General features: G+C 39.0%; 1 protein-coding gene and 1 long non-coding RNA gene across 2 annotated transcripts; one reads left to right on the top strand and one right to left on the bottom strand.

Moving 5' to 3' along the window:
- LOC119486132 lies at positions 1 to 13,042 on the bottom strand. The gene is made up of 3 exons (XR_005206463.1): positions 12,978 to 13,042; positions 9,721 to 9,725; positions 1 to 106 (listed from the first exon to the last, which is right to left on the bottom strand). It is a non-coding gene; the product is annotated as an uncharacterized LOC119486132 (long non-coding RNA).
- LOC119485818 (protein-glutamine gamma-glutamyltransferase E-like) lies at positions 2,462 to 26,540 on the top strand. Its single transcript, XM_037765627.1, has 15 exons — positions 2,462 to 2,573; positions 7,701 to 7,868; positions 8,348 to 8,602; positions 9,910 to 10,028; positions 10,909 to 11,037; positions 13,202 to 13,379; positions 14,399 to 14,534; positions 16,946 to 17,055; positions 19,032 to 19,147; positions 19,319 to 19,445; positions 19,532 to 19,788; positions 20,909 to 21,083; positions 22,473 to 22,636; positions 23,631 to 23,764; positions 25,121 to 26,540. Exons 1-15 carry the CDS (start codon positions 2,549 to 2,551, stop codon positions 25,269 to 25,271), a joined length of 2,244 nt encoding a protein of 747 aa, XP_037621555.1. The 5' UTR covers positions 2,462 to 2,548; the 3' UTR covers positions 25,272 to 26,540.
- The last annotated feature ends 756 nt before the right edge of the window (positions 26,541 to 27,296 follow it).

Here is a 27,296-nt window from a genome sequence, read left to right as displayed (position 1 = left end):
GTGAAGTGGGCTGGGTCACGCTTCATCACCGCGTCATGTCTTTGGTGTACAACACATGCGCTGTAAAATCTGGTCTGCACTCGCCAAAATTGAGCCAATAGCAACGCTCGACCGCAACTTCAGTTAGTTGACTTGCTGAATACACACACACACACACAACATGTTATAGTTTACCAACGGGGCCAAAAACCAAGATGACGATGGCAAAAAATCAAGATGGCCAAAAACCAAGATGGCAACGGCCAAAAACCATTGGGCCTAAAAAGACTTTTTCCTATAGACTTACATTGGGAAATAAACGTCTGTAACTCAGCGGATTATTTATTTTTTTAGGTGAATCAACATCCCAGTATGAACACTTGAATAGCCCTATTTAAATCAGGTCAAGCCATTTTGTTATCATGCGCCTCTGAGCAACTTTCATAGGAATGAACGTGGCCCCGCCTCCAATGCTGTATCCAGTTCTCTTAATACAGCCATGGTCTATAGCTTGGAGCCATAAAGCCATGCTGGTCTGGTCTATATCTTGGAGACATAAAGCCATGCTGGTCTGGTCTATAGCTTGGAGCCATAAAGCCATGCTGGTCTGGTCTATAGCTTGGAGCCATAAAGCCATGCTGTTCTGGTCTATAGCTTGGAGCCATAAAGCCATGCTGGTCTGGTCTATATCTTGGAGACATAAAGCCATGCTGGTCTGGTCTATATCTTGGAGCCATAAAGCCATTCTGGTCTGGTCTATATCTTGGAAACATAAAGCCACGCTGGTCTAGTCTATAGCTTGGAGCCATTAAGACCCTCTATTAGATATTTTTTAGGACACGGCAGGGGAACAAATCGGAGATCAGTGTTTTTATAGCGTAATTACTATTGGCGGTTTGTTTAAAGTAGATGTTTGGAGACATGTTTAAACTTCTGCTTACTCTGTTACCGTCTATGAGGGACACGGTATTCGGTCATGAGAGCCTACTGTGGATGACATGTTGCCGGTCTGATGGATGGGTACTTGGGTACAAGGCAAACAAAGTAATGTCAGTGTTTCATTTGACCTCAGTCACTCCTTTTTCATTTCTCTGTGAGTTTCCACTGCAGTTCAGGATGAACCAGTTTACTGTAGTCAATTGCCAACTTTATAAATTAGCTTCCTTCATCTTCATCAGCACTTATGGAAAATAGGAGCAACAATATAATTCATCCTCTGGATGGATTACCATGTCTGATTGACTGATCCCGACTGACTTTACTGTCATTCAGAGGCTCTAGCAGGTTAGAGTGAAGCTACAGATATCATATGAAACTACAAAACTTAAGGAATCCATTGTTGCCAACCATGTCATGCTACCATGTCAGGAATGAAGCTAAATAATGCTCCAAAATTGGGCTAAATTTTAGTGAGGAATTTTCCTTTGACCTCCAGATATGTGAATGAAAATGTGTTCTATGGGTACCCACGAGTCTCCCCTTTACAGACATGCCCACTTTATGATATCACATGCAGTTTGGGGCAAAAACCATGCAGTTGCACCATGCACAAACTAGAGACCTAGCATTCAGAGGATGGATGGCTTTCCTAGGTAGATTGACAATAAGGGGGTTTCTGAGCAGTTTACATAACACAAGTGCTCGACATCCAATCGCCGAAAAATGCAATTCTTGCAGAAATCTCCAAATGTCAAAAGTTTTTGATCCCAAATCACAGCATGGCTTTTTCTATGGTGTTCCTCAAGGTCTTGGTGTCTTAATGTGGTATTTTGGAGGGATTATTGATCATTTTTATCAATACTCCAGCGGTAAGAAATGGTTAAACTCAACCCAAAAACTGCTGCTGCAAAAAAAAGACATAATAGAGCGTGGGAATGGCCATAATATACTTCCATTATAATGTTCTAAACCCTGACACACTTTCACAATTAATTTAATAAATAATTGATTAATTATTTAATTGATGTTTATCTCTGATTTATGACTAGAACGATTTGACACACAGTGCTGAACAGCATCTCAAATTAATGTTCAGGTCCCCAGCTCTCAGATGAAGTACACCACTTCTATGTGACATCTACTGTTGACCTGCTCTCTCCCACTAAAGACCCCCTGCACCTCCCTAAAAAATACAAAAATGGCTCTATTGTGGGTCTCAGAGGGTTAATCATCACAAACATTTACAGTACGCTGCTAACTGATGACGTACTTTGAGCTGAGGAAGCTCCTGCACTGTGTGATGTACACAGTCTAAAATGTGATCATAATACTGGGGAGATACTCGTCATTTGGGACAAAAGCAAATGAATGTAATGTAATATGATAAAATGTAGTGGCAGCACAGTGAATAGACATCTGTGACAAGTTTTGCAGCTGCAGAGTTTAAACTTTCAGGAAGTCCTTAACAAAGCCGGTCGCATGTTAATCTGAGAAGGGGTTGGGCTTGTGAGATCTTTTAAATACAGGAAACACTCAGCTGTGAGTGTGCTGTTGCCAGACTGTCTGCCAGGTGCATCTCACTGTCTCTACGTCTCTACATCTGTGTCTCTAAGAAGGAAACTTTGGAAAGATGGCAGCGGTACCGAAAGAGTCTCGTAAGTATACCAGAGTTTTAACTTTAGTTTGCTTGCATGCATTGTATGTACAGTATATGAATGAAGTCCTTTAATGTGTTTGGTTGTATAATATGTTTTGACAACAGCATACACTGTTGCAAAGCTGCAATTGTGTTGGATGATGCCTGAATCCTCACAGATGATGTGTTGCTGTTGATCACATGGCCTCTGTCACCTTTCTGGGTTTTTCTAGAAAGCTGTGTGACAGCCGCAGGGAATGATGAGAATAACGGGGTTCCTACACATTTTCCAGACTTCTCTTAAGGTCATATTTGACTTTATGACTCTGGGTGCAGAGGATGCTGTGGCAGCACAGTGCTTGTGTCCTTGCATAAGACTAACAGTCGCCGCCTCCCCTATGTTGAAGATGTGGAAAGATTTTACACAAAGTTTGCATCTATCTTTCTTTCCACATGTTGAATCCTGAGCCAACCAGGCTTTATATTTGGGTTTGTCAGGCCAGTCTTCTTGCAAAACTTGCATTTACATATATATTGTGGCCGTTCAGTCCACAGCCCGATGCAGACAGTTGGACGACAATCCACTGACAAACATTTTGCACAGAGCTTTTTTTTGCAGGATGTGGCATACAGTACAGGCGTACAGTAGAGTCTGTTCAGTCGCATGCCATACTTCTTTTCCTTGCTTTCATTGACATAAAGATCGCTGTGCTCTCTCACACAGCGGTAACTACTTTGGCTGAGCTGAATGGAGGACGGAACCTGCCAAAATCTAAAATAAATGAATGAATAAATAACTTGATAAATATGTCATTAAATGTTGAAAAAAAAAAGATAAAATGTGACATACATTGATAGTTCTGTTTTAATTTGCTTCTTTATTTATTTATCTTTGTATTAATTCCCTTATTTATTTACTCTTCTGTTTAATTTTCCTTTTTATTTATATATGTATTTATTTTTATTAATTTTTAAATGTGTTGATTTATTTTTGCATTTATTTTTTATTTATTTAATGAGTGACAGCCCCCTCACTCGTGCATGCATAAATAGATAAAAAAAATAAATGCATAAATAATTACATGCATTTGAAAATATATGCAAAATAAATTAAAAGGGAAAACAGAAGAGTTAAAAAACAAGGGAATTGATACAACGATAAATAAAAAAAAAAAAAAAAAAAATCAAATAATTTGTCACAATTTATCAATTAATTAATGGCAACATTTTTTTATATTGTTTTTACTACATTTAATAAAATGTATTTATTTATCAAGTAATTTATTTATTAATTTATTTTGGATTTTGGCAGATTACGTTCTGAATTACGAGCAGTTGTCCTGAAACACAAATCCTGTCCTGTTTGTTCCAGACATTTTTTTAAATAATAATAATGATAAATAAATAATCTAAGTAATAATAATTGTATTATTATTATAAGAATAATAAATAATCTAAAAGAAATTACACTAAACCAGAGCTTTGATTAGTTATAGCCTAATAAAACATTAAATACTGATCGTAGTGAATCATTATTTTGGTCATCTTTTGTTTTTTTTTAGCCGTGTATAGTAGCGCCACAAATTGATAAAGAACTACAGTACGCATAGCGGCAACACACAGCTGTGACGTTGTTCAATTAACACATTTTTCACAGAGGGAAATTAAACCATCAACCGCTGACATTGACCTGGTGAACATCCCGCCAAAAAGCAATAATTTTACTGCTGGTACTGGGAGAGTGGGTAAGGAAACACCCATGGATCAATGCTGCCATACAAGATCCAAACAAAGAACAAAGAATAGTACTATTATTACTCCTGTTGGTTGACACTGAATGTAATATACATGTAACATACTGGAGGCAACGCCCAACGCTCACATCCTCAATTGCACCCGTTCACCCAAAAAGTCAGGTGATAGTCATCAGTGGGTTCATCTGTCATGTTATAGGCTGCATCCTCATTCCATCCGTTGTTTATATAAAATGACTGACGTGCAAGTGCAACTGAACTGAAGCATTTTCCCAGGCGCTCGTTCAGGGGCCTTCAAGGGGAAACGAGCATTTTCTTCTTCTCTCGTCCCGTCCTGTTACGTCTTGCCCCCACTCCCTGTAAATGCACATCAGTGACATTTTACACTTTGCCAAGCATATTTACCTCATCTACTGTAACCACATGTTCACACACGCCCTGCCCTACTTTAAACATGCCAGGCCAGTTTGTTGAGGTCAATCTGTGTCTCGACACACCCTCACCTGAGTTTACGGAGGATGAACCACAGCTGGCTCAGCGCCAGGTCCCTGTACTACGAAGCAGGATTTAGGGTTAGCGAGGTAACTTCAGGTTAAACCCTTCAGGGTTTTCAGTCCTACGATGGTGGCTCACTTCTTACCGGGGTAGATCTCCATGGTTACTGATGCTGAACACATAACCTGCTACGGAGCAAGTTTAGGTTTCTCAGCCACATTCTTCTGGATTCCTCAAAAGCATATAAAAGCTTTTGAAGTACCAGAGCTCCCGAAAGGACATTTTAGAAAACCCAGGTGGCAGTTAGCCACTATGGTTAGCCTATAGGACTAACTAGCTTATTGCTACTTCCGCTACCTCACCAGAAGTTACGCACATATTAATTTCTACACTAACGCCCCCGAGAATAAGGTGGATATATCACTCAAAATCAACCACGTAATTGTGAACCAGGAAGTAAGAGTGACAAACGTTGTGTATGGAGGCGGTCGGGGTGGATGTTTGGGTTTAAAAAGCACCAGACTTTCACCAGGACACCACTGTTCATGTCCCGTGTGAAACCACAAGTCAACATTGATTTATCTGTCACCTAACTTCCGTACTTGAGTAACGCCACCTACGGAGTTATTTTAACCCAAACTGCGTTTTTTTCCCTAAACCTAACTAAGAAGTTTCCTGTGAAGACGGAAGTCTTTTTTGAAAAGACTGTATGCATTTAATAAGCAGAAATTGACACGTCGTGCAGCTGGACATTCGTTGGAAAATGCACGAAAAATCAGGATGTACGATATCATACTGACTTGTTGTATGAGGATACGTTGACCCAGTGAACGTGGTTTTGTTCACTTGCAGATCACAAAAGATCTCGGCATGCAGGTTAAAACTGGGCGAAAAGTGAACTTTTCTTTTTTTATAGATAAATTTAGATAGAATACAACTTTATCGTCCACCAGAGTGGAAAATGTCTTTGGCTCACCAAATCATAAAAGCAGCATGAGAACAGGTAACATATAAAACAAGTCATATACTTATACTTACGCTCCTCCGGGCATAAACGTTTAATAAATAAATAAGTTAGTAAATAGTTATAATAGTATGCATATTTATAATATTTTATTGTTCAACACAGGACATTTCAGTAGAGACATTAAATATGACAATAGAATAGAAATAATTTTATTTTTACTTTTATACGGCTCTTTGTAGGCGGACGTTTTACCGGCGGTACTGGTAGTCGCTTTCAGTCCAAAATGGCGGAAGCGTAGCTCTGCTGCTGGACACTTGACTTTCGCTTCTTATCAATAGACGTTCTTTGATATTGACTTTACACCTACCAGCACTGGCCTTTTACTAATTACCAGTGAGTTCATCAGTTTTTAGTGTCTCCTGGACACTAACATTGTAACTTAGTTCCCCTGTTGTGTACGACTTGCAGCGTTTCTTTATTTGCTTGTGTTTTCTGTATTTGTGTGTTTATGTTATGTATGTGTTGTCGAATTGTTTCTTAAAGAAAAAATTCTTAAAGAGTATCTTAACACCAGACTGAGCAGCAGTGTTTAACTGCCCTCTCTGGTTGATGTTGTCACCCAGCAGGTTGGGTGTGTTCAGAGGTGTGACTCTGTCGTAAATAAAATTAATATAAACTCATTATGTAACAACTTGTGTAAATGCCTATAATGTAGCCTATAATAATAGGTTTGAACATATCACATTAAATCATCCTGAATAACAAAAACGTTGTAATAAAACTGTAAAGGGCATTAAGGGCATTGTATAAGTGTGAATGACATTATGACCAACATCATTTTTTGTTTCTTTGTGTTCAAATTGTTTATTAGCACAAAAGGCATAGTCTGGCTATTGTAGTACAAAGGGACTATATATATACTGTATAATAACAATAATAATAATAATAATAAAAGGACGTTGTGTTGGACTATCTAGCATCATTTTTCACAGTTCTTTATGACCACTATGAGCAACCATTAAAAATGTACTAGTTTGACGTGGCATGAAAGAGATGGTCATGTGAACGTTTAAAATTATATTTGATTGGTGCAAATAATTTAAATGATGGCGGCAACTATTTTTATATTTGTCCGAAATTAACAAAACCTTTGCTTTATAGTTGAAAGTTAAATATAACAACATTAAATATATCTTTCTTTCTTTTTTAAACCTACAGTAGGCAGAATATTTTTGGCATCATTGGTCAAAAATCCCATAATAACCTTTCAGCATATTGTAATTGAAGCGTTCTGAGAGAAAACTAGACTTCTGCTGCTCCTCATGGCTCTGTTTTCAGGCTTTAGAAAATTCAGCCTTTGACGGGAGACTTTGACCAATCACAGGTCATTTCATTGAGAGAGAGCGTTCCTATTGGCTGTGCTCCGGCTGGTGGGCGGTGCTTGGTGTTTCCTCAACTGTTCTCAACCTGGCTGCCGGGTCACAAACTCATTTTACAGCTAAACAGTACACTACAAGATGTTTCTGAAAACATTGGAGGAGAGAAATAGGCATTAAGGTAGCATAATATTGATTCATATGTGATCAGCGCTGCCTAGTTTGACCGTTTGATCGGAGTTTGCCAGTGATTGACAGCTGCTCAGAGAAGGCAGACTCCAGATCAGCTCTGATTGGTTGTTTTCGTCCAGTCAGTGAAATCCTACAGATACCATTAGGAGCACCGGAGGACACAGAGGAACATGATTGTTTTCAGATTACCTGTCTCATGCACTACTGTCAGGATATAGTGACCGTTTTATAAGAATAACTTTTTTTTAATCATATTTGTTCCATTTCTACCCACTGCTGCTTTAAAGAGTTGCTCTCTATCTCTTTTAGTAACCTGACGAACAGACACTCTATTAACTTGTTCATGTTTGTTTTTCTTTCAGTCTTTAATGGAGTGGACCTCCACATAAAGTCCAACAACTCTGATCACAACACCAGTGAAATCTCAAAGGACAAGCTGATTGTGAGGCGAGGCAAGCCCTTCAAAGTGACCCTTAATATGAATAAAGTTTACAGCCAGGGAACTCAACTCTCCATGATTGTAAAGACAGGTCAGTCTTTCATTCAATTATTTGTTTTTAATAGTTGTTGAAGGTCTACGTTTCCCTACCAGTGTTGCCAGTTTGGGCTGGTTTCCGCCTGAGTTTTAGTTTTGTTGCCTAAACCTAAAGAAGTTTTAGTTTTGTTACCTAAACCTAAAGAAGTTGTAGTTTTGTTGTCTTAACCTAGAGAAGTTGTTTCATTGCAATTGAGCTACTTTTGATAGCTAGCTAGTTGGGCATGGAAAAATAACATTGGGCTAATAGATGAAATTTGTGCTGCTTTTGTCAACATTTGGGTTTTGAAAACATTTTGAAAACAATATTTACCAAACCGTTATTTTATGGTCAAAAACACAGACACAAGATGGAAATAAGTGAACTATCACATCACTGCTTTAACTGGATGGTTCAGTCAGTGAAAACCAAGGGATGAATGTAGAGTTGTAACAGTAAATGACATCTGATCCCTCAGTGGCTTCTCTCTACAGCAATATATCCATCCGTGGAACTGGAGACGCTAGAAACGTTCGATTACCCAGATCCCATACGACGTCCAGCATCAATAAAGTTTTGGTGGATGATTTCAATTGAAAAGGACGATACCACAAAGACAGGCAAACTGACGATCTCCATCACCCCCCCGGCTGACTCCCCGATAGGGGAACTCACCATAATGATGAAAGACGGCAAAGATGAAGTGTTGGTAGCAGAGCTGGTGTTGCTCTACAACCCCTGGTGTCCCGGTAGGTTGATCATCTCTCTGTCTGTCTCTCTAATACTAATACCACACTGTCCAAATACTCTGTTACAGGTCCTGCACTAAAATGTTACTTAAGTAAAAGTATATACAGTAAGTATTATCAGGCAAATGTGCTTTAAATATTTAAAGTAAAAGTAATCAATGCAGAAAAATGTCCTCTGTGACTATTATAGATTATATCATTAGATTATTATACTCTACTGTGTTAATGTAAAAGCAGGATTCTCCTGTTGGTTGAGGTGGAGCTCATCATTGGAGGATGGAGCCTGCCAAAATCGAAAATTAAACAAATGAATAAATAAATAAATAAAGCAAAAATATTATTAAAAATAAATGTAGACATTAATGAATTGATAAAATGTGACATAAATTGATATTTCTGTTTTGCATACATAAATAAATGTAAAAAGAAATGTATAAAGAAAAGAATACAGAAATAAATAAGTGGGGAATAAATAAGGGGTGAAATGCAAAGGCAAAGTCATGCAGAAATAAATAAATAAATGCATGAATACATAAAAAATAGATATAAAATATATACAATTAAATGCAAAATAAATAAAAAACAAATTAAAAATTTTAAAATAGACAAATACAATTAATTAATCAACTAATTTAAAAATATTAAAAAATAAATACAAAAGTAAATAAAAGGGAAAATTAAACAGAAGTGTAAACAAATAAGATAATTAATACAAAGAAATAATAAATAAAGACAAAAAAAATGGTTCATTCAGTTTTACAACGTGATAGCACTTTCGACCGATAACGCCTATTTAAAGGCCTGATGAGAGCCTAATTGAGTGGTCAATGAGCCGCGGTCGGCCCGCTGCAGACGACATACTGGACTGAGTCTGCTGAGCCCTGAAGCCCCTCCCCCGCTGCTGCACAGAGCTCTGTCACTTGTTAATTCAAAGTTTATTAATATTGAAATGTGTCCAAATTGCACCAAATTCAACAAATCACTTCCTTGGGACCCCAGCAATACACCCACCAAGTGTGAAGTAGATGAGCAGTTCTCGAGATATGAAAGGACACACAGAAAGACAGACATTCCTCACTTTAGAGTTAGAAGTACAGTACTTACTAGTTGCAATCCACCACTGCTTTCTATTTATTTTTTTTGATATGTTAAGTACATTTTGCTGATAATGCTTACGTATGCTTTTTTTTTTTGCTTATGTAAGATTTTGAATGCAGTACTTTTACTTTTACTTGAGTAAAGTATTTGAATACTTCTAAAGTGAATACTATCAACTCTCTGTCTGCATGAATTCACTCTCTCTGTAGATGACATGGTGTATATGAAAAATGACAAGAAGATAAATGAGTACGTGATGAATGAACATGGAGTCATCTTCAGAGGAAGTGCTGACTACATCTTCCCTCTTGACTGGGACTTTGGACAGGTACACACACACACACACACACACACACACACACACGGTCGAGGCTTATGTGGATGCTTGGTTGTGACAGTCAATCAATCACATCCAATCATCGCTATGAAGGACAGAACCTGCCAAAATCAAAAATAATTGAATGAATAAATAAATGACTCAAAAAGAATATTATTATATCAATATTATATATTATATTATAATATAAATGTAGCCATTAATTAATTGATAAAATGTGAAATAAATTCATATTTGTGTTTAAATTTGCTTCTTTATTTATTTATCTTTGTATCAATTCCCTTTTTTATTTAATTTTTCTTTTTATTATTCATGCATTTATTTTTAGAGATTTTTTAAATGTATCAATTTATTTTTACATTTATTTTTTATTTATTCATGCATTTTTGCACTTATTTTATATAAATCTTTAAATGTATGTATTCATTTATGTATTTCTGCATGTATTTATTTATTTTTGATTTTCCCTTTGCATTTCACCCCTTATTTATGTCCCCGAACTTATTTATTTATGTATTTTTTCTTTATACATTTCTTTATGCATTTCTGTCACTCACTGTTGAAACTCAAATACCACTGGATTTATGGCACTAAATCATTTTATTTTGAAAACCAATCCAACTGAATTTATGTGGTCTGAATTCCCTTTCTGACATTTTCAGATGTCAATTTCAAGTTGTGCAATTTCTAAAACTTCCAGTTTTTATATACTTTTTTAGAATTCACAAATTCAGATAGAAAATTCAGATACCCAATATTTGAATTCTCAGCTTTTTGTGTCTGAATTTTGAGAAAACCGTACTTAAAGTTTAAATAATATTCCCATCTGTATTGACCTAAATTAAATGATATGCTGTCTCCTTCTGTCCAGTTTGAGGACAACATGGTGAACATTTGTCTGAAGATGTTGGATCTCAACCTCATACATTTGGATAACCCAACTGAAGACTTCCGTGCTCGTGCTGACCCCGGATACGTCGGCCGTGTGGTCAGCGCTATGGTAGGACATGCTCTCTATGTTTATTAAAGATAACTCCACATACCTTTTATTGCAGCAAAGCATTTATGGGCTGACATTTTTGACTGTTGTGTACCAAAAATCCAGCAATGATGCGATGCAGAGTGATACCGTGTTCAGTGCAATTTAGCAAGTGTTAGCATGCTAACACCATAAACTAAGACGGTGAGAGTGGTGGGAGAATTACTCGGATATTTGACCTAAGTAAAAGTAGCAATACCACAGTGTAGAAATACTCTGTTACAAGTAAAAGTCCTGCATTCAGAATTTAACTTAAGTAAAAGGTTCCCAAGTATTAGCATAACAATATACTTAAAATACTAAAAGTAAAATTACTCCTTATACAGAATGGCCAATTTCAGAATAATTATTATACAATGGGATTATAATTATTGATGATTTAATGTGTGAGCATCACTAATGTTGCCGCATGTAAAGGAAGGGCTAATTGTGACTACTTTATGTACTGCTGGGTGACCTCAAAGTTGTACTTAAGTAGTGGTACTTGAGTAAATGTACTTAGTACCATTCCTCCACTGGATGGTAAACATGGTAAACACCTGTGTTTACATCTAGAATGGTAGCGTTGTAAGCATGTTAGCATGGCTGTAGACTCTCAGCTTCTCTTAAACAGGAATAAGTCCTAAAATCCAGAAACAGAGTGCTGCAGGGATGACGTATTTTTGTAAACCAACCAGGAAGCTAGCATCGTCCTGGTCCCCTCGTCAAATAGCCAATGGTATTGTTCCATTGGGTCCAACCATTATTTTCCATATGGACTGCCGTTTTAACAACATTCATTTCTTTAACTCATTACGATGTTTAGGTTCTTGTGGGTTCAGTTTTAAAACTAGAGTGAAGATACTGGTATCATATGAAGACCTAAGGAATCCATTGGTACCAACCATGTCATACTAGTTTGTCAGGAAGGAGGTTAAATGACGCTACAAACTTGCGCTAAATTTTGGCGAGGAAAAACTGTCGCGGCCACTTTCAAAGGGGTCCCTTGACCTCTGACCTCAAGATATGTGAACTATAATGGGTTTGGGACGCTATAGATCTGCCGCTACAACCAAGAACATTTACAAAAAGTCTTTCATACCAAATGCAATAACTTTACTAAATTCATAAACACCATTCACACTGGGACCATGTCCGTTACTGTTATCTGTACTGTGTATGTCTTGCTATTTATTGTATTTTACTGCGATTTGCTGCATGTTGTGTTATTTATTGTATGTATTGTGATTTACTAAAATGTGTTTTAACCAACCTGTGAGGCCGAAGGCAAATTTCCACATTTGTGGACAATAAAGATTATTATTATTATTCTATGGGTACCCACGAGTCTCCCCTTTACAGACATGCCCACTTTATGATAATCACATGCAGTTTAGGGCAAGTCATAGTCAAGTCAGCACACTGACACACTGACAGCTGTTGTTGCCTGTTGGGCTGCAGTTTGCCATGTTATGATTTGAGTATATTTTTTATGCTAAATGCAGTACCTGTGAGGGTTTCTGGACAATATCTGTCATTGTTTTGTGTTGTTAATTGATTTACAATAATAAATATATACTTACATTTGCATAAAGCAGCATATTTGTCCACTCCCATGTTGATAACATATATCACGATTAAATGATTTAATGGATTGACAGCCCTACTTTGAGATCAAATAGTCAAAGGTTTGCTGATTGGAGAACAGCACTATGACATTTGGGTTTTATGCAGTTCCACATATTGACAGTTGGTGGCAGTAATACTTTTGTTAATGTTAGTGTCAATAAAGAGCTGAAGAAAAGAAGAAGGCAGCAGATGTAGGTCAAGGCCTATGGAATGGAGGCTGGGTCACGCGTCATATCTCCGGGGGTAAAATCTCGTCTTCACTCGCCGAAATTGAGCCAATCGCAACGCACGACCGCAGCTTCAGTTACACTGCACATGTGTTATACCCCAAGACCCATGTCTGCGCGTGACCCACCCTCCTTTCCATAGGCCTTGATGTAGGTGATATAGTTTTAAAAAAAACAAAACAAGACTTGGCAATTAATGGGTCATTCTTGAGAGTCCAAATCTGACCGAATAAGGTTTTTGAGAAAAAAGGTTACATTAGAAGTATGAGAATTTCCTTGTTTTATTCCAGGTCAACGCTAATGATGACCCTGGTGTTGTGGTGGGACGTTGGGACGGCTCATACGAAGGCGGAAAAAGACCCGGACACTGGACTGGCAGTCACGAGATTCTTAAGAGATGGTTCAACAATAGCTTCCAGCGTGTCCAGTACGGACAGTGCTGGGTGTTCGCCGGTGTGATGTGTTCAGGTAACAACAAACATTGGTTGATGCCAGCAACTCAAATGTGAGGATTTGCTCGTTCCTCTGTTGTACATCATTGTAAATTGAATATATTGGGTTTGGGACTGTTTGGAGCAATACAAGTAATTTGAAGAAGTCACCTTAGGCAGTATTTTCTAACGTTTTATAAACTAAACAAATGAAATAATAAAACAAACTCCACAATTTCATTGATAATGATAATCATCTTTAGTTTCAGCCCTTATAAAGAGTTTCTTCTCAAATGTCTCCGCCTGCTGTCTTAAAACTGTAATTTGCAACCAAAATGAGTCTAATCAATAAGAATGCTAATATGCTATTTACGTTCCCTTTAGTTAGACTGTATATGTTATGTTATTTTAAGTGGAACAAAAATAAGTGCCAGTACTCTCTTATTCCGGCCCAGTCCCACAGCAGTTTGTGAAATAGTCACGATATTTAATGTATTGGTTCGTGTACATAGACAGGAATTTCAATTTTTTTTACCTGATGGTCAGCATGAAATCAATTCGTATGTAATCCACGTAATTGTGAACTGGGAAGTATAGAGAGCAACGAACGCCGTGTATGGAGGAGGTCGGGGTGGATGGGTGGGTCAAAAAACACCAGACTTTCAGCAGGAGACCGCTGTTCATGTCCCGTGTGAAACCAGAAGTCAACGTTGATTTATTAGTCACGTAACTTCCGTACTTAAGTTACGGCACTTCTGCTGTTATTTAAACCCAAACAGCGATCTTTTCCTAAACCTAACTAAGTAGTTTTTTTCTAAACTGGCACCTCTACCAGTCCACAGTCTGTACTTGCTCTGTGCGGGGACTTGAACCAGACCCTATGGACGCAGCTACTGCCGCCCCCATTCAACACCATGGCAGCTTAGCAAAGAGGAAAACAAGGACAACAACAAATCAAACTGATTTACATTTAGACAAATGTCTCATTCGATTAAAAAAAAAGCAAGGTAACATTTAGCAACAAACTCTGACTCAAATATTTGTGTTTGGTTCCAGTGATGCGCCTGCTGGGCATCCCCACCCGCGTGATCACCAACTTCTCGTCGGCCCACGACACCAACGAGAATCTGACCATCGACGAATACCACGCCGCAGAAGGAGTCAGACATACACCAAAATATGACAGTATTTGGTGAGACACAGAGGCTGCAACATATTACACACAATGCAAATCCTTCAAAATTACAACATGTTACACAACTCTTATCCAGTATACCAAATGTTTTTCGGCTGTTTCCTTATACACAATACATTGATCTCTCATGTGACCAATATACAGTATATCACCATAGATACCATACATACGAAACATTACAATCATCCTTTAGTTCAAAAATAATATTTACAAAATATCATATCTGCCCTTAGTCCTTTTGCCCTCATCTATGACCATACATACAGAGTAAAACATCACAATCGACATACACCCATCAACAGGTAAAAAGGTTGAATATCCATATTTCAATAAAAGTCAACAAATTCTGTATTCTTAAGATGCCTTCAAATGTGGTGGTGTTTACCGTGTTCACGAGTCCATATGAACGCCCCCATCTTGTGGTATTCACGACCTCGTAAAGTTTCCGAAAGCTCAGAGTTCACAAGTTGTGACGTGTTTGTTGACGTTGTCAGAGATAGCGGAGGCCATGGAAGTTCATTTTTAGGTGCATAATAAGTGAATATATTTTAATTTTAGCCTTTTATTGTTTTTCTTCGTAATTTTATAACATGTCTGAGGAAAATGTTGATATTCCCAACAGCCTCATTTTTTTCCTCTGTCATCATGCCTTTGCATTTACTGCATTATGTTACCTGCTTTCTAGCTTGCCAAAGTGTTAGCCTCTGTGGCTTCTAGACGCAGTAACATTAATATTGATGTTGCTCAGCAGCGGTGTTCTCACTTGAACGCCAAACATATTGTGAACACGACTTGCCATGTTGTGAACACGAGCTTTCATTTGAAGGCAGCATTATTCTCGTTATTCCAACTACAGGAAATGTAGTTCTTCCAGCTCTTCTTCATGTGTTAAACTCAAACTATAGAAAAAATGGCAGCAGAACGGACATTTAAAGGGAGTGTATGTACGTTTATACACAAATAAACAAATGAACTCTTTTCCGTTGTCATTTGGCGTGTAGAAAAGAAAATGGCAATTGTTGTTAGTTGTTATGGTGACAACGCAATGGACCATTTATCCAATTGAAAAATACCATTGGCTTTTTGTCGAGGGAACCAGGGCAATGCTAACTTCCTGGTTGGCCTACAGAAATACGTCATCCCTGCAGCACTCTATTGTTGAGTCCTGATACCTCCCTCCAGATTTACCGTCCCTGCCACTCCCATCGCCTTTCTCTTTATACATCCATGGCCTTTCCCCGGTCCTGTGCATGGGCACGCCCCCTGTTGCTGGTTGCTGATTGGCTGGAATAGTCTTGTATGTAATAGTGTTGTTTGTTCTCCATTTACAGAGCCAGCGCTGTGTTTTTTTTCATTGCACACTGAGAAAGGACAGCTAGTTGGCCGTGAGATATTCGTAGAATTTGACAAGAAGTGTATTGTGTGGGCGTGTAACGTACCATCCCAGATCAACGCCACTCCCTAGAATTCTGAAAATAACTTGCAACTGTATTATTACAAAAAAAAAAACTGAGCGATTCCCAGGCCTATAATGTCATGTCAACATGTCATAACCTGCTAACCGCAGCCACAAATAGTGTGTTTATCCAGTGTGGTTTGCCAACATAAATGATTTACATATTAACGTATGGTGTTGTTTGGGTGTGGCGACTTGCCCTAAGGGCTTTTGATCCGCCAATAAAGAATCTTACACTGTGGTGGAGACTTCAAGTGTCCCATGACTCTTTAACTACTAATTCTGAGCCTTTTCCAACACGTGTATGTGTGAGAACATAATACTCAAGAGGGGAGAATTCAGAAAAGGATTACGCAGCATTTGCTGCCGCTAAACATGCACAAATAAGACAAAAAGAAACAAAGCACCTGATAGGGTAAAATCTCCTGTGATATTTGCACGTATATAAATTAGGTAATGTGCAGACATTTGGCGAAAAATGGCCCCTTTCTATGCAAATGAGCCTCATTGCAAAAACAGTCCAATTCACAAAGATCAGCGCTAATAGCCACATTTTTTTCTTTTGTCCTCCACTTCAGATCATGCCATCTTCTTTTACTTTCTGAAGGTGTACATTTGAAAACACCAACAGCACTGATAGACTGGGTTATTAAATCACAAATAGGGTTTCTCTCTGTCACGTTTAAATACCTTCCTGAAGTTTTGAAGAATGCCTCTGCACCTCGTCGGTCAACAATTCATGATGCTATCAGCTGCCGCAATCCATTTTCAATGAGGGAGGAGGAGGAGATTTGTATTGTTTATAGTTTAGTCATATTTTTATGTCTTAAAACATGTTCGAAGCGGATCTTTAAAGAATATTTTAGAATATAATTGTTGAATATAACTCTCCGGTGTTGTATTTCAGATCTACTACACTGTTGCAGAATCTGAATGTTGTTTTGTGTTTTAGGAACTACCACGTGTGGGTGGAGTCGTGGATGAAGCGGCCGGACCTGTCAACGGACGGCAAATATGACGGCTGGCAAGTTCTGGATGCAACCCCACAGGAGGAAAGTGAAGGTACACGCTCTCTTTGTTTATCTCCATAGACTTTAACAGAGACACATTCTCCTCCCTGCTCCGATGACCTTGTTTCTTGTCCTAATTGTACAGCACATGCTGACCCATTTCTACTATGAGATTTTATTATTCCAAATAACAAAATGTTCATCCTCTGGGGTTCATGAATCGTTGACAAACATTTGGACCTGAAGGTTCCAGCAAGACCAGGAATCATGAAAAACATGTCTGTATAATTTCTATGTGATTGTGGCAAATTGCAGCATCCATTTTTGTTTGTATGAAAATGAAACAAACATTCAACACGCAACGGGGTGGTTTGCAGCCGAGTGTGAAGCGGTCGGGATGAGTACCTCCAAGTCTGAGGCCATGGTTCTCTGCCGGAAAACGGTGGATTGTGCCCTCCTGTGCCCTCCTGCCAGGGAGTTTAAAGGGACTGTTATAAGAAACAGAAATTGGTTGTAACAGTGACACCTGTGGCCATTAAGTCAACGAAAGTCAGCGTCCTTTTGCTCGCGCTTGCCCGTGTGCACGCGCTACCTGAATGTGAGCCAGCATCCGTCAAAACAGTGAGGTGACACACGTCAGCTAAAACCACAGTATCACTCTATATTTCACCTGCTTGGCAGTAATGTTAGCTGACCAGACGAAGGTCTCTCCATGAATCACTGCTGATCCTAGTGTTGGCTTTTCCTGCCTCAGCCTCCCGACCGCGGCCGGAGGGAACAGGGGAGACACCGGAGTTTTGGTCGGAGACGATAACGTTTCTCGCTGAGGAGCCCCGTCACTTCACAAGACACGGGAAACCTCTGTTGGTCTGGAGGAGCTGCAGCAGTTATTTCTTTACAAACGTCCACTGTACATTCACTAGATATTCTCAGAGCTAAACTAACTCTTCTGCAGTGTGTAGTGAGCGCGCATACACGTGAGGTGGAGCGAGACAGCTAAATGCGCGCAGTGTGTGAGTGAAGGCAGGCAGAGGAGCAGAGTACAGCAGAGACTCCGGCCCAGGAGACCAAAGCTGCGGTCTCCCCCGCGTCCTCCGACCGCGGCCAACACTGTTTTGCAAGACGGGCTTCACTAGATATAACTTTGCGGTTTTGGTTCTTCCTTGTAGTTTGTGTTGGAGTCTTGTCTGAACAGTGTAGCCTCACGAGAGCGCGCATGGGACACCGACCTGGATTGATTTATACGTGTAAGAAGTTACAGTCTCTTTAAGTATCTCGGGGTTTTGTTCACCAGTGAGGGTAAAATCGACAGGCAGTTCGGTGCTGCGTCAGCAGTTTAGGAGCTGAGCCCGAAGGCAAAGATCTCAGTTTACCGGTCCGTCTACGTTCCAACCCTCACCCATGGTCATGAGCTTGGGTAGTGACCGAAAGAATGAGATTGCGGATACAAGCGGCCGAAAAGAGTTTCCTTCGTAGGGTGGCTGGGCTCAGCCTTAGAGATAGGGGGAGGAGCTCAGACAATCCAGAGTGGAGCTGCTACTCCTTCACATCGAAAGGGTCCAGCTGAGGTGGTTCGGTCATCTGATCAGGATCCTCCTGGACGCCTCTGGATAACTCCCTTTCTGGGCACGCCCAACTGCTAAGAGGCCCCGGGGTAGACCCAGACCATCATGGAGAGATTATATATCTCATTTGGCCTGGGAACGCCTCGGGTTCTCCGTCTTCCATGGCCTCTACCGTTCCAAGCCAACAAACCATGTGACGTCACAGACTAGAATACTGTAACATGGCGTCGCTCTTGCCACAAAAAGATGAAACAAAGCTTCCTTTTTCTTTTAAATGCTGACATTTGTCATGTTAGTTAGGTAATTGTTCATTAGAGTGGAAACCCCTTTAGTAAACCAGCTCATCTTGGTTGAACGTTTCATTTACACTTTAAATCGATTTACACCACAATCGCAAAACTCCATTGTTAGTTAAGAAGTTTGTTACTTCATTTCATGATTTTAACGGTCTCTCTTCCTGCAGGTCTTTACCGCTGTGGTCCAGCTTCAGTTCGAGCCATCCGGAAAGGAGAGATAGCCTTCAAATATGACATGCCATTTGTCTTCGCTGAGGTCAATGCTGACGTTGTTGACTGGCTGGTCAGTGAGCAGAGTTTGAGCCTAATCTCAACATTACATTTAGTAAATTTAGTGTAAGAAAAAAGAAGGGGGCTAGTCTCAGCCAGATGTGATACATGATATATTCGCGGGCTGCAGCAAATTTAATTTATTTTTGTTGTTTCTATTGTGTGTGTTTGTGTGTCCTATCAGGAGAAAGCTGACGGTTCGTTGGTGAAACTCAAATCTGACAGTAAGAGAGTCGGTAAGAATATCTCCACCAAGTCTATCTGGAACGATAGGAGGAAGGACGTCACCCACAAATACAAACCCAGAGAGGGTGGGTTCACCTCACAAACAGGTCAAACAGCTGTTTATGCTTTACTGTAGTAGCTCTGGACGTTGACTGAATCAATACATTTACAGGATCAGAGAAGGAGAGGGATGTCTTTAAACACGCCGCCACCAGAGACTACTCCAGTGGTGAAGGGGATGAAGAGATGGAGGAGGAGGAGGAAGAGGGGGAGGAAAGCGAGGAGATTGAAGAAAACGTCAATGTTGAAGAAGTGGGGGGCGACGAGGTAGAAGAGGTGGATGAAGTAGTAGTGGAAGAGACGGATGTGGATGAAGAGGAGGACACCACCCAACCAGAACCACTGCCAATACACGTGCGCTTTACCGAGGTGCGTCACAGAAAGCCCCTTAAGAGCTATTGAACAGGATGTTTTGTACATTATTTTTGTCTTATTTTTTTTTTCTTTTTGGGTATTATAAATGTCATTTAAAAGAAGAAACCTAGGCAGCGTCCTGGTGGGATTTAAGTTTGAGCCCGATCACAACGTTTCCAGTCTCTCTCCTCTCATTTCTGGCCAAGTGTCTCGTTTCTAACGACAGAAAAATGACCCCAAAAAATATCAACTTTTTCTAGACTCTTGCTGCCTTCAAATGCAACTCTAACCAGGATGTAGTATGAATAATGAGAAGTACAAAAATATATGGTAACACTTCATTTTACTGGTCCGCAAATTTCATGGTAATTAGGTGATAATTAACAAGTGACCTATTTGTAATTTCTTTGGAATTACTCCCAAATTACCCCAATATTTACCGCAAAATATCTGCTGATAAATAGATAGTAATTAGCCAATCATTATTTAACATTATTTAATAATTATATACTAAAATAACATATATGCTAAAATAGCATATAACAATAACAATAATATTTACCTCAAAATTTATCGAAAATTACTTTATTATAAACATTATTTAATAATTATTTTCCGCTATTTCCCAATAGCTGATAATTTATCTAATACATTTCCAGGAAAAGAATACAAAGTTAATGCTTTATTTCTATGTCTGCTGATAAATAGATACTAATTAATTATTTATTTAGTTATTAAATATTGTTAGAATTATTAAATAATGTTTATAATAAAGTAATTTTCGATACATTTTGAGGTAAATATTAGGGTAATTTGGCAGTAATTCCAAAGAAATTTAAAATAAGTTACTTACTAATTATCACCAAATTACCATGAAAAAAGTGTTACCACATAAATTAATATAAAATAGTAATGTAAATTTGTAATTTAGTTGATGACAGTATTTCAGATGGGAAAACTGAATGTAAACAGGATGTAGTATGTAATAATGAGAAGTACTAAAAATGTAAATACAGAGGTGTAGACAGCGATATAGTATATATAGAGAAGTAACTTCAAAAAATTTGATTTGTTTCAATAAGTGTGTTTTGGCCCTTCTTCAATGTCTCGGTCCTCTCACTGTGCGACCCTGCAGGTGACCCCACCGACCAACGGTAAAAATGTGAGATTGAAGTTGGTGCTGACGAGTAAGAGCACCACTGCCAGGCTGCTGTCCATCACCATCAGCGTCCAAGCCATGATGTACAACGGCACGCCAGCTGCCAGCATCTGGAGTGAGGACAAGGAGGAGAAACTGAATCCTGGGAAAGGTGAGTCTTCCTCTGTGGATATTTTTCTGGACAGAGATATAGCTGTTGAATTTTGGAGGCAGATATCTCTGGACAAATAAAACCCAAACTATCTGCATGTCTAGATCATAAACATATATAATATACATAGATGCCGCTTTGACTCCTGGATCGTGCGTCAACGTGGGCGCCATATTGGACCGGGCAAGCCTGGCCTGTAACCCTGTACAAATGAACGGGGGAGCTGCCGTTTTTCTGGATAAAAAGCCCTATAACGTCTATATTTCTCAACCGATTTCAACGAGTCGTTATTATATTCAAATGTTTATGATCTACGAGGAGTAACGTTAAGTTAACATTACGATTTCTTTTTTCTTTTCCCAAAGAAAGAATAAACGTTAAATACTGCTTCCGGTTTATGGATCAGGGGTCTGTCCTTCGATAAGGTGGGCTTTAATCAATTATTAGGTAATTATTAAAAACTAGTGCTATCATATCATATTTTCCTTTAAGCATTTTTCACAAGTTACATCTTTACAAAACGTTTGCTTCTGTAACATCAGATAAGAGCTATCTAACATTCCTTATTGTTAGCTATCGATATACGTTAATGTTAGCTTATTGATGTTTTATATCTAACATGATATCATGTTTAAAACATGAAATGTACGATACGTATTAAAAACCATGTGTGTCTAATATTGCAAACAATAAAACTGATGGCATGTCTTGATTAACAATTACACTATTAGATTTTTCTCTTTTTTTTAATAATTGCTGTATTAGCTTATCGGTAGCCTCTAGATTGAAAGCATGATCGCTAAAACGGAGGAAGACATTTCAGTTTACATTATATTATATTATATTATATTATACAGGGACCTATTAACCTTAAACAAGGAAAATAAACCAAAGTCATACTTGACAAACCTGAGTTTTAACAATTCCTTCTGATAAATGAATTATTTTCTATCACATCAGTAATTCAGTTCATGTCAGCCTACAGTACACACTCGTCTCCTGAGCGTCTAGCAGCGATTATAGCTTAAATATCCAGAGTCTAAGTAACTGGAGACAAAACTTTATTTCTCTACTCTACTCCACGTGGATCATAAACCCTTTAATATAATAACGACTCGTTGAAATCTGTTGAGAAATGTAGACGTTATAGTGCTTTTTATCCAGAAAAACGGCAGCTCCCCTGTTCACTTGTATAGGGTTAAAGGCCAGTCTTGCCCTGTCCAATATGGCGCCCACGTTGACGTATCGCTTCAAAGGGCTGAAGCTTCCCATGTGGCGTCTATGTATATATGTCTATGGTCTAGATACCACGAGTGTTAGGTGAGTGCTTTCGTTGAATTTGTTGTGAATTGACTTTAAATCTCCCTTCTCTTCCTGTGTCCCTTGAAGCTCTGTCCATCCCAATCCAGATCAATTGGTCAGATTACCGTAAACCCATGTTGGAGAGTGACAGCTTGAAGGTCTCAGTCATGGTCACAGACAAAGAGCAGCCAGAAAACATATACCTGGCTGAGGATGATGTCGTGCTGATGGACCCTCCCATTTCCGTCACGGTCAGTAGAAAACCTCCGTCTCTAAAATCACTGCTGCTCGCTCGTTTTCTCACACACTCGCCGCCACTCTCTCTCTCTCTTGCTTCACCACTCACTTCCCACGTGCACACACCAAGCCCCCAGGAAGAGCGTCGGTCGTTTATGCCAACTTCCGTAGTGGCCAAACAGCGATACTACAACTGCCGTGTCCGTCACGTGATGCCATTGGGCCCAAAAATACTTTTTCCCATAGACTTACATCGGGAAAGAGACATCTGTAACTCAGAGGATAATTTATTTTGAGGTGAATCAACGGTCCAGGTATGAACACGTGAACAGCCTTATTTAAATCATTAGGTCCTAAAAGTTGTCAAATGCACTAATAGCCGAATCCAGAGTTATTTCCCTTCCTCTGTTCATGTGAATGAGACCCAGACCGAGGCTGGAGTGAGGGCTGGGAGGCGGGGTTAAAGGAAATGCTACTGCGCCTGCTCTAAGGGCCCAATGGATGAGGAAGATCGCCGAATGATCCGGGTACTTTTCCAGTCGGAAGTCGAGGCATTTTGGCTTCATGCGCCACTGAGCAACTTTCATAGGAATGAACGGGGCCCCGCCTCCAACGCTGTATCCAGTTCTCTTTATACATCCATGGCACGCACACTCCCACAACACTAGTTTTTCTCCGACGTCGGTCACATTCCTGTTTCACAGACGGACTACACAAGATATAACTTTGTATGTAAAAAGTAACGTACAGTCCCTTTAAACGGTTAGAGTTTGGGAGACAGTAATATTACTATTATATTAATACAATTTTATTTCTGTTGACAGTCATGATATATAAAAAGATATAACCTCACATTGTAAACTCCTTGACATAAAAACATACCAACCTTTTATTTGGGATGTTTTCCTCTCTTGTCTTGATGCATGATGGGTAGTGTTGTTTCAACAAGTTGCAGTTTTATTGCCTGACTGATTGTATTTGAATAATCTGTTAAAATGTGTGTTCCAGGTAAGCGGTCCTGTCAGAGTGTACCGAAGGGCAAAAGGGGAGGTGCTTTTCACGAACCCGGTCAAAGAGACGCTGAAAAACTGCACTCTGACTCTCTCTGGAAGCGGCCTGTGGAAAGACGAGCTCGTATACGGGTGAGTGTTGAATGCTATACAAGGTGCAAATAACAACACAATAACTTATTATTTTTTTACCATTGATCAGTCTGTCGGTTAGCTCTAGCAGGTAACATGTTAATGCTGCGGTCTATGAAATGTCAACAAGAATTATAATTGTATGTTGACTTTTATATTTTTTTAAATATCTTAGTCTGATATAAGCAACCACACACTCCCAAAGTATTCTTAGTGATAGTGACTTTGCTTCGTAATGTTAACTGATTAAGTAATTTGCAAATGGCAAGCTAGTTAGTGTCATGGAGATTGGACATCACAGATAGTATGGGTGATATATGATTATAATGCCACTTCACTGTTTTGGCCGATGCCTAGGATGATCGCTCATGCCTACAGTCTATTTGTAACGTTACCATTTTTAACTTTTTATCTTTCCAAATCAACCTGCAAAAAGATCCATCTGTCGCCTGTTCCATCTGTTGTAAAGTAACAAACACAGTCCAAGTTCATTACATTATTGCGCAAGTAGCAAACTTCAAAAAATCTAATCTCATTATATTACATTTGGACAAGCTCTCACATTATCCAACAGTTGCCACATGTCCAGCTGATAAACTTTAATAGGTCGACTATATGAAGTAAATCTTTGCTGGGATGGTGGAGTGAGTGAAATATACATTTCAGTCTTCAGAAGTGTCTAATCCGTTTGTAAATGTAGCCTATATTATCATATTAGATAACACAAAGTAGTCTAATATATGATAAATGGGTACTGTAGATAGACAGAGGAAAAAAGGTTCATGTTGATGAATAGATGCTGTAAATCTGTATGTTGTCTGTATGTTTTTGCATACATTACAGCTCCATTCATACAACATAGTTCAACATTTTATTAAGTTAAAAATGCTGTGCGTACTTTATTTACACTGTATCCCAAAAACATGCATCATTCTGTGACATTTTATGTTTTTGCACAAATTGATGATGCACTATCATCTCCTCTCTCTGTAATCCTCCAGAGGTGTAACCTCCCCCGCCCATTTCTAACACCTGAGCTAATTGGTATGAATTAACAAAAGGAGAGCTGGACCAGGCTCAGATAACCCTGATCCAACCCTGGTCATTGGTGTCAAAGGGAAAAATCAGCCTAAAAATGTTTTTCCTCCACAAGGAACTAAGAAAGATTATCCTGGCAAAAATGTTTTTCACCTGTTCTTAAGTCATAAACACAGGAGAGAAAATAATGTAGATCAGACTTAGAACATGAATCACCAGAAAAATAAAATGTTCTCGCCTGTCTTTCAGGGCTTCCATAAAAAACTGAGCCATTCTGATTTGTTTTTTTATTATTGTTACTCTTTGTGTTACCCACAGGGTTCCAGATCTTAAACCAGGTCACAGAGTACGTATCCAGTTCAACTTTATTGCCTACAAGGCCGGTAAGAAGACTCTCGTGGCCGACTTCGACTGCTCCACCTTCAGAGACATCAAGGGCCGCTGCACTGTCAACATCAAGCCCTATTAGTACTCGGAAACAAAATGTCAGATTTATAACTCTATGTGAAGCATAAATTTCATAATTTCCATTTTTAGGCCTTTGCACACTAAGTCCTTATTTTTTGTCCGAAATTGTTGCACGTTTAAAAATAAATACAAACTCACGTTGCGTCAATCACGTTCACACACGACTCCGAGACTTTCGTTCCTCATTAAAGTTTTCGGGAACATGTTTGATTTTCTGTGTTTTTTGCACGAGTTGGACCATATCATTAAAATATCTGGCAGAGATGAAAAAAAGAAACTCATCAGCGTTGCCTCGGTGAAGAGGACAAAGAAAGACGCCTCACTTCTACTGTTTCTGAGTTCCTATGAATAGTGGAGATATGAGAGCCATCCTCCAGTACGTCTTCAATAACCTCAACGCCTGACGGTCGAGCGATTAGCAAACAAATCAAATGGAGTACATTTAAAGGGACACTCCGCCATAAATCAATCACTGCCTGTTGAAAAGTTTGTATCTTGCTCCTTCGCAGAGCAGGGCAGCTGCAATCAGTTTAGATCCACAACAATTATGATACGCGTCCACAGGATCCATCATTTCCACGCTTCCCATTTATTGTCTATATGTAAGCAGCCGTGCAATGCATTCTGGTACCGCCGCGAGAGACGGGGCTGAGATTGAGATTGACACTGAACGGTGGAGGTTGATAATGTTAACTTTCTTAAGATACGCAGTGGGAGCAGGGAATTTTACACTTGAAGAAAATACGCATTCGTAACAGACTCGTCGCCAACATCTACCTCGTTGTGACGCTGCACCGCGGGCTCGTTTGTTGCAGTGAATTTCGAGATGACAGTAGTGCTGGAGAAACAGTGTAGTGCTGATGCTGTCTATAAATCACTTTATACACACTTTGGCCTCACTGATATAGAAATATGTGATGAACCAGCACTACCCTACTGTACAAACTATTATCATGATGAGTTGAAAGTTTACATAACAGAAGAATGCAGCTAAACCTGAAACAGAGGAATATACTCACTCAGCTGTATAGGGTCCAATTTAACCTGCAGTCTTCTAAACTCTTGGCTTTAACTGCACAAAATAATCAATCCATTCATTCTCTATACATCCTTCTTGGTTCTGGGAGGAAGTGACTTGATGTTTAAGTGTCTCATTGGCTAAGAAAATAAGAGACCAACTGATTTGTGAGATGGACTGTCTATCTTTATTTGCACGGTTTTATGGTTTTATGGTTTTATGGTCAGCAAAATAAAATGTTATTGAAAGCCATGTGCCCCTTTGTGTTTTTAATATTGACACTACAGATCTTTGTGTCAGAGGTTCTCAATCTATATTTTATATATATAAAAAAAAAATGCAGCTGCAGTACAATCAGAAGTTGCCCCAAATTTATAAAAAAGGACATAAAAGTGCTGAAGAGAGATGAATCAGTCAAAGGCAGATGAATCAGCAGTTTTTGCTTTAGATTTGAATCTGTAACAACACGACACACACACACAAACACACACACACACACACACACTTCTCTAAAATAGAAACCTAATAACTGCTGCTCTCTGTCTAATGGTGCGTTCACAGCTGTGGGAGAGATGATGCAGAAACAAGCTTTCACCTCGAAAAAATAAAACTGACAAACCCATATTTTGTGATTATTTCTTGTGAAATGTAATTATTCATTAATATGTAATTTAGCTCTGACAATAATGTAACCTGAACATTCATGCCAATTAAGCTTATTGGAATATATTATAATCCTTTACTTGAGTTAAAATATAATTTTTTATTATTATTATTATTTATTATTATATTTTTTTTATTTCTGCATTGAATAGCTCCTTTACCACAGACTCTCTCAACAGATGTTACATCCAATGTGACCACCAGAGGGCGCTATACAAACCTCATAGGTCCTACAGTTTCCAAAGGACGTGAACGCAGCGTGCTTAAGGAAGTGAAACTGATACAGTGAAGTGAGGAGTTACAGCAGGTAGCCGGCAGCCAGTCTCCAGTCTCCAGTCTCCAGTC

The sequence above is a fragment of the Sebastes umbrosus genome, chromosome 1, assembly GCF_015220745.1.
Source record: "Sebastes umbrosus isolate fSebUmb1 chromosome 1, fSebUmb1.pri, whole genome shotgun sequence".
Taxonomy (NCBI): Eukaryota; Metazoa; Chordata; class Actinopteri; order Perciformes; family Sebastidae; genus Sebastes; species Sebastes umbrosus.
This window is presented reverse-complemented; position numbering and strand designations above follow the sequence as displayed.

Excerpts from the sequence above, each read along its gene's own strand:
- LOC119485818 (XM_037765627.1), top strand. The coding sequence starts at position 2,549 with ATGGCAGCGGTACCGAAAGAGTCTC. Across the intron at positions 11,038-13,201 it reads GCCGTGTGGTCAGCGCTATG|GTCAACGCTAATGATGACCC; the intron begins GTAGGACATGCT and ends GTTTTATTCCAG. Across the intron at positions 19,446-19,531 it reads CAAATACAAACCCAGAGAGG|GATCAGAGAAGGAGAGGGAT; the intron begins GTGGGTTCACCT and ends ATACATTTACAG.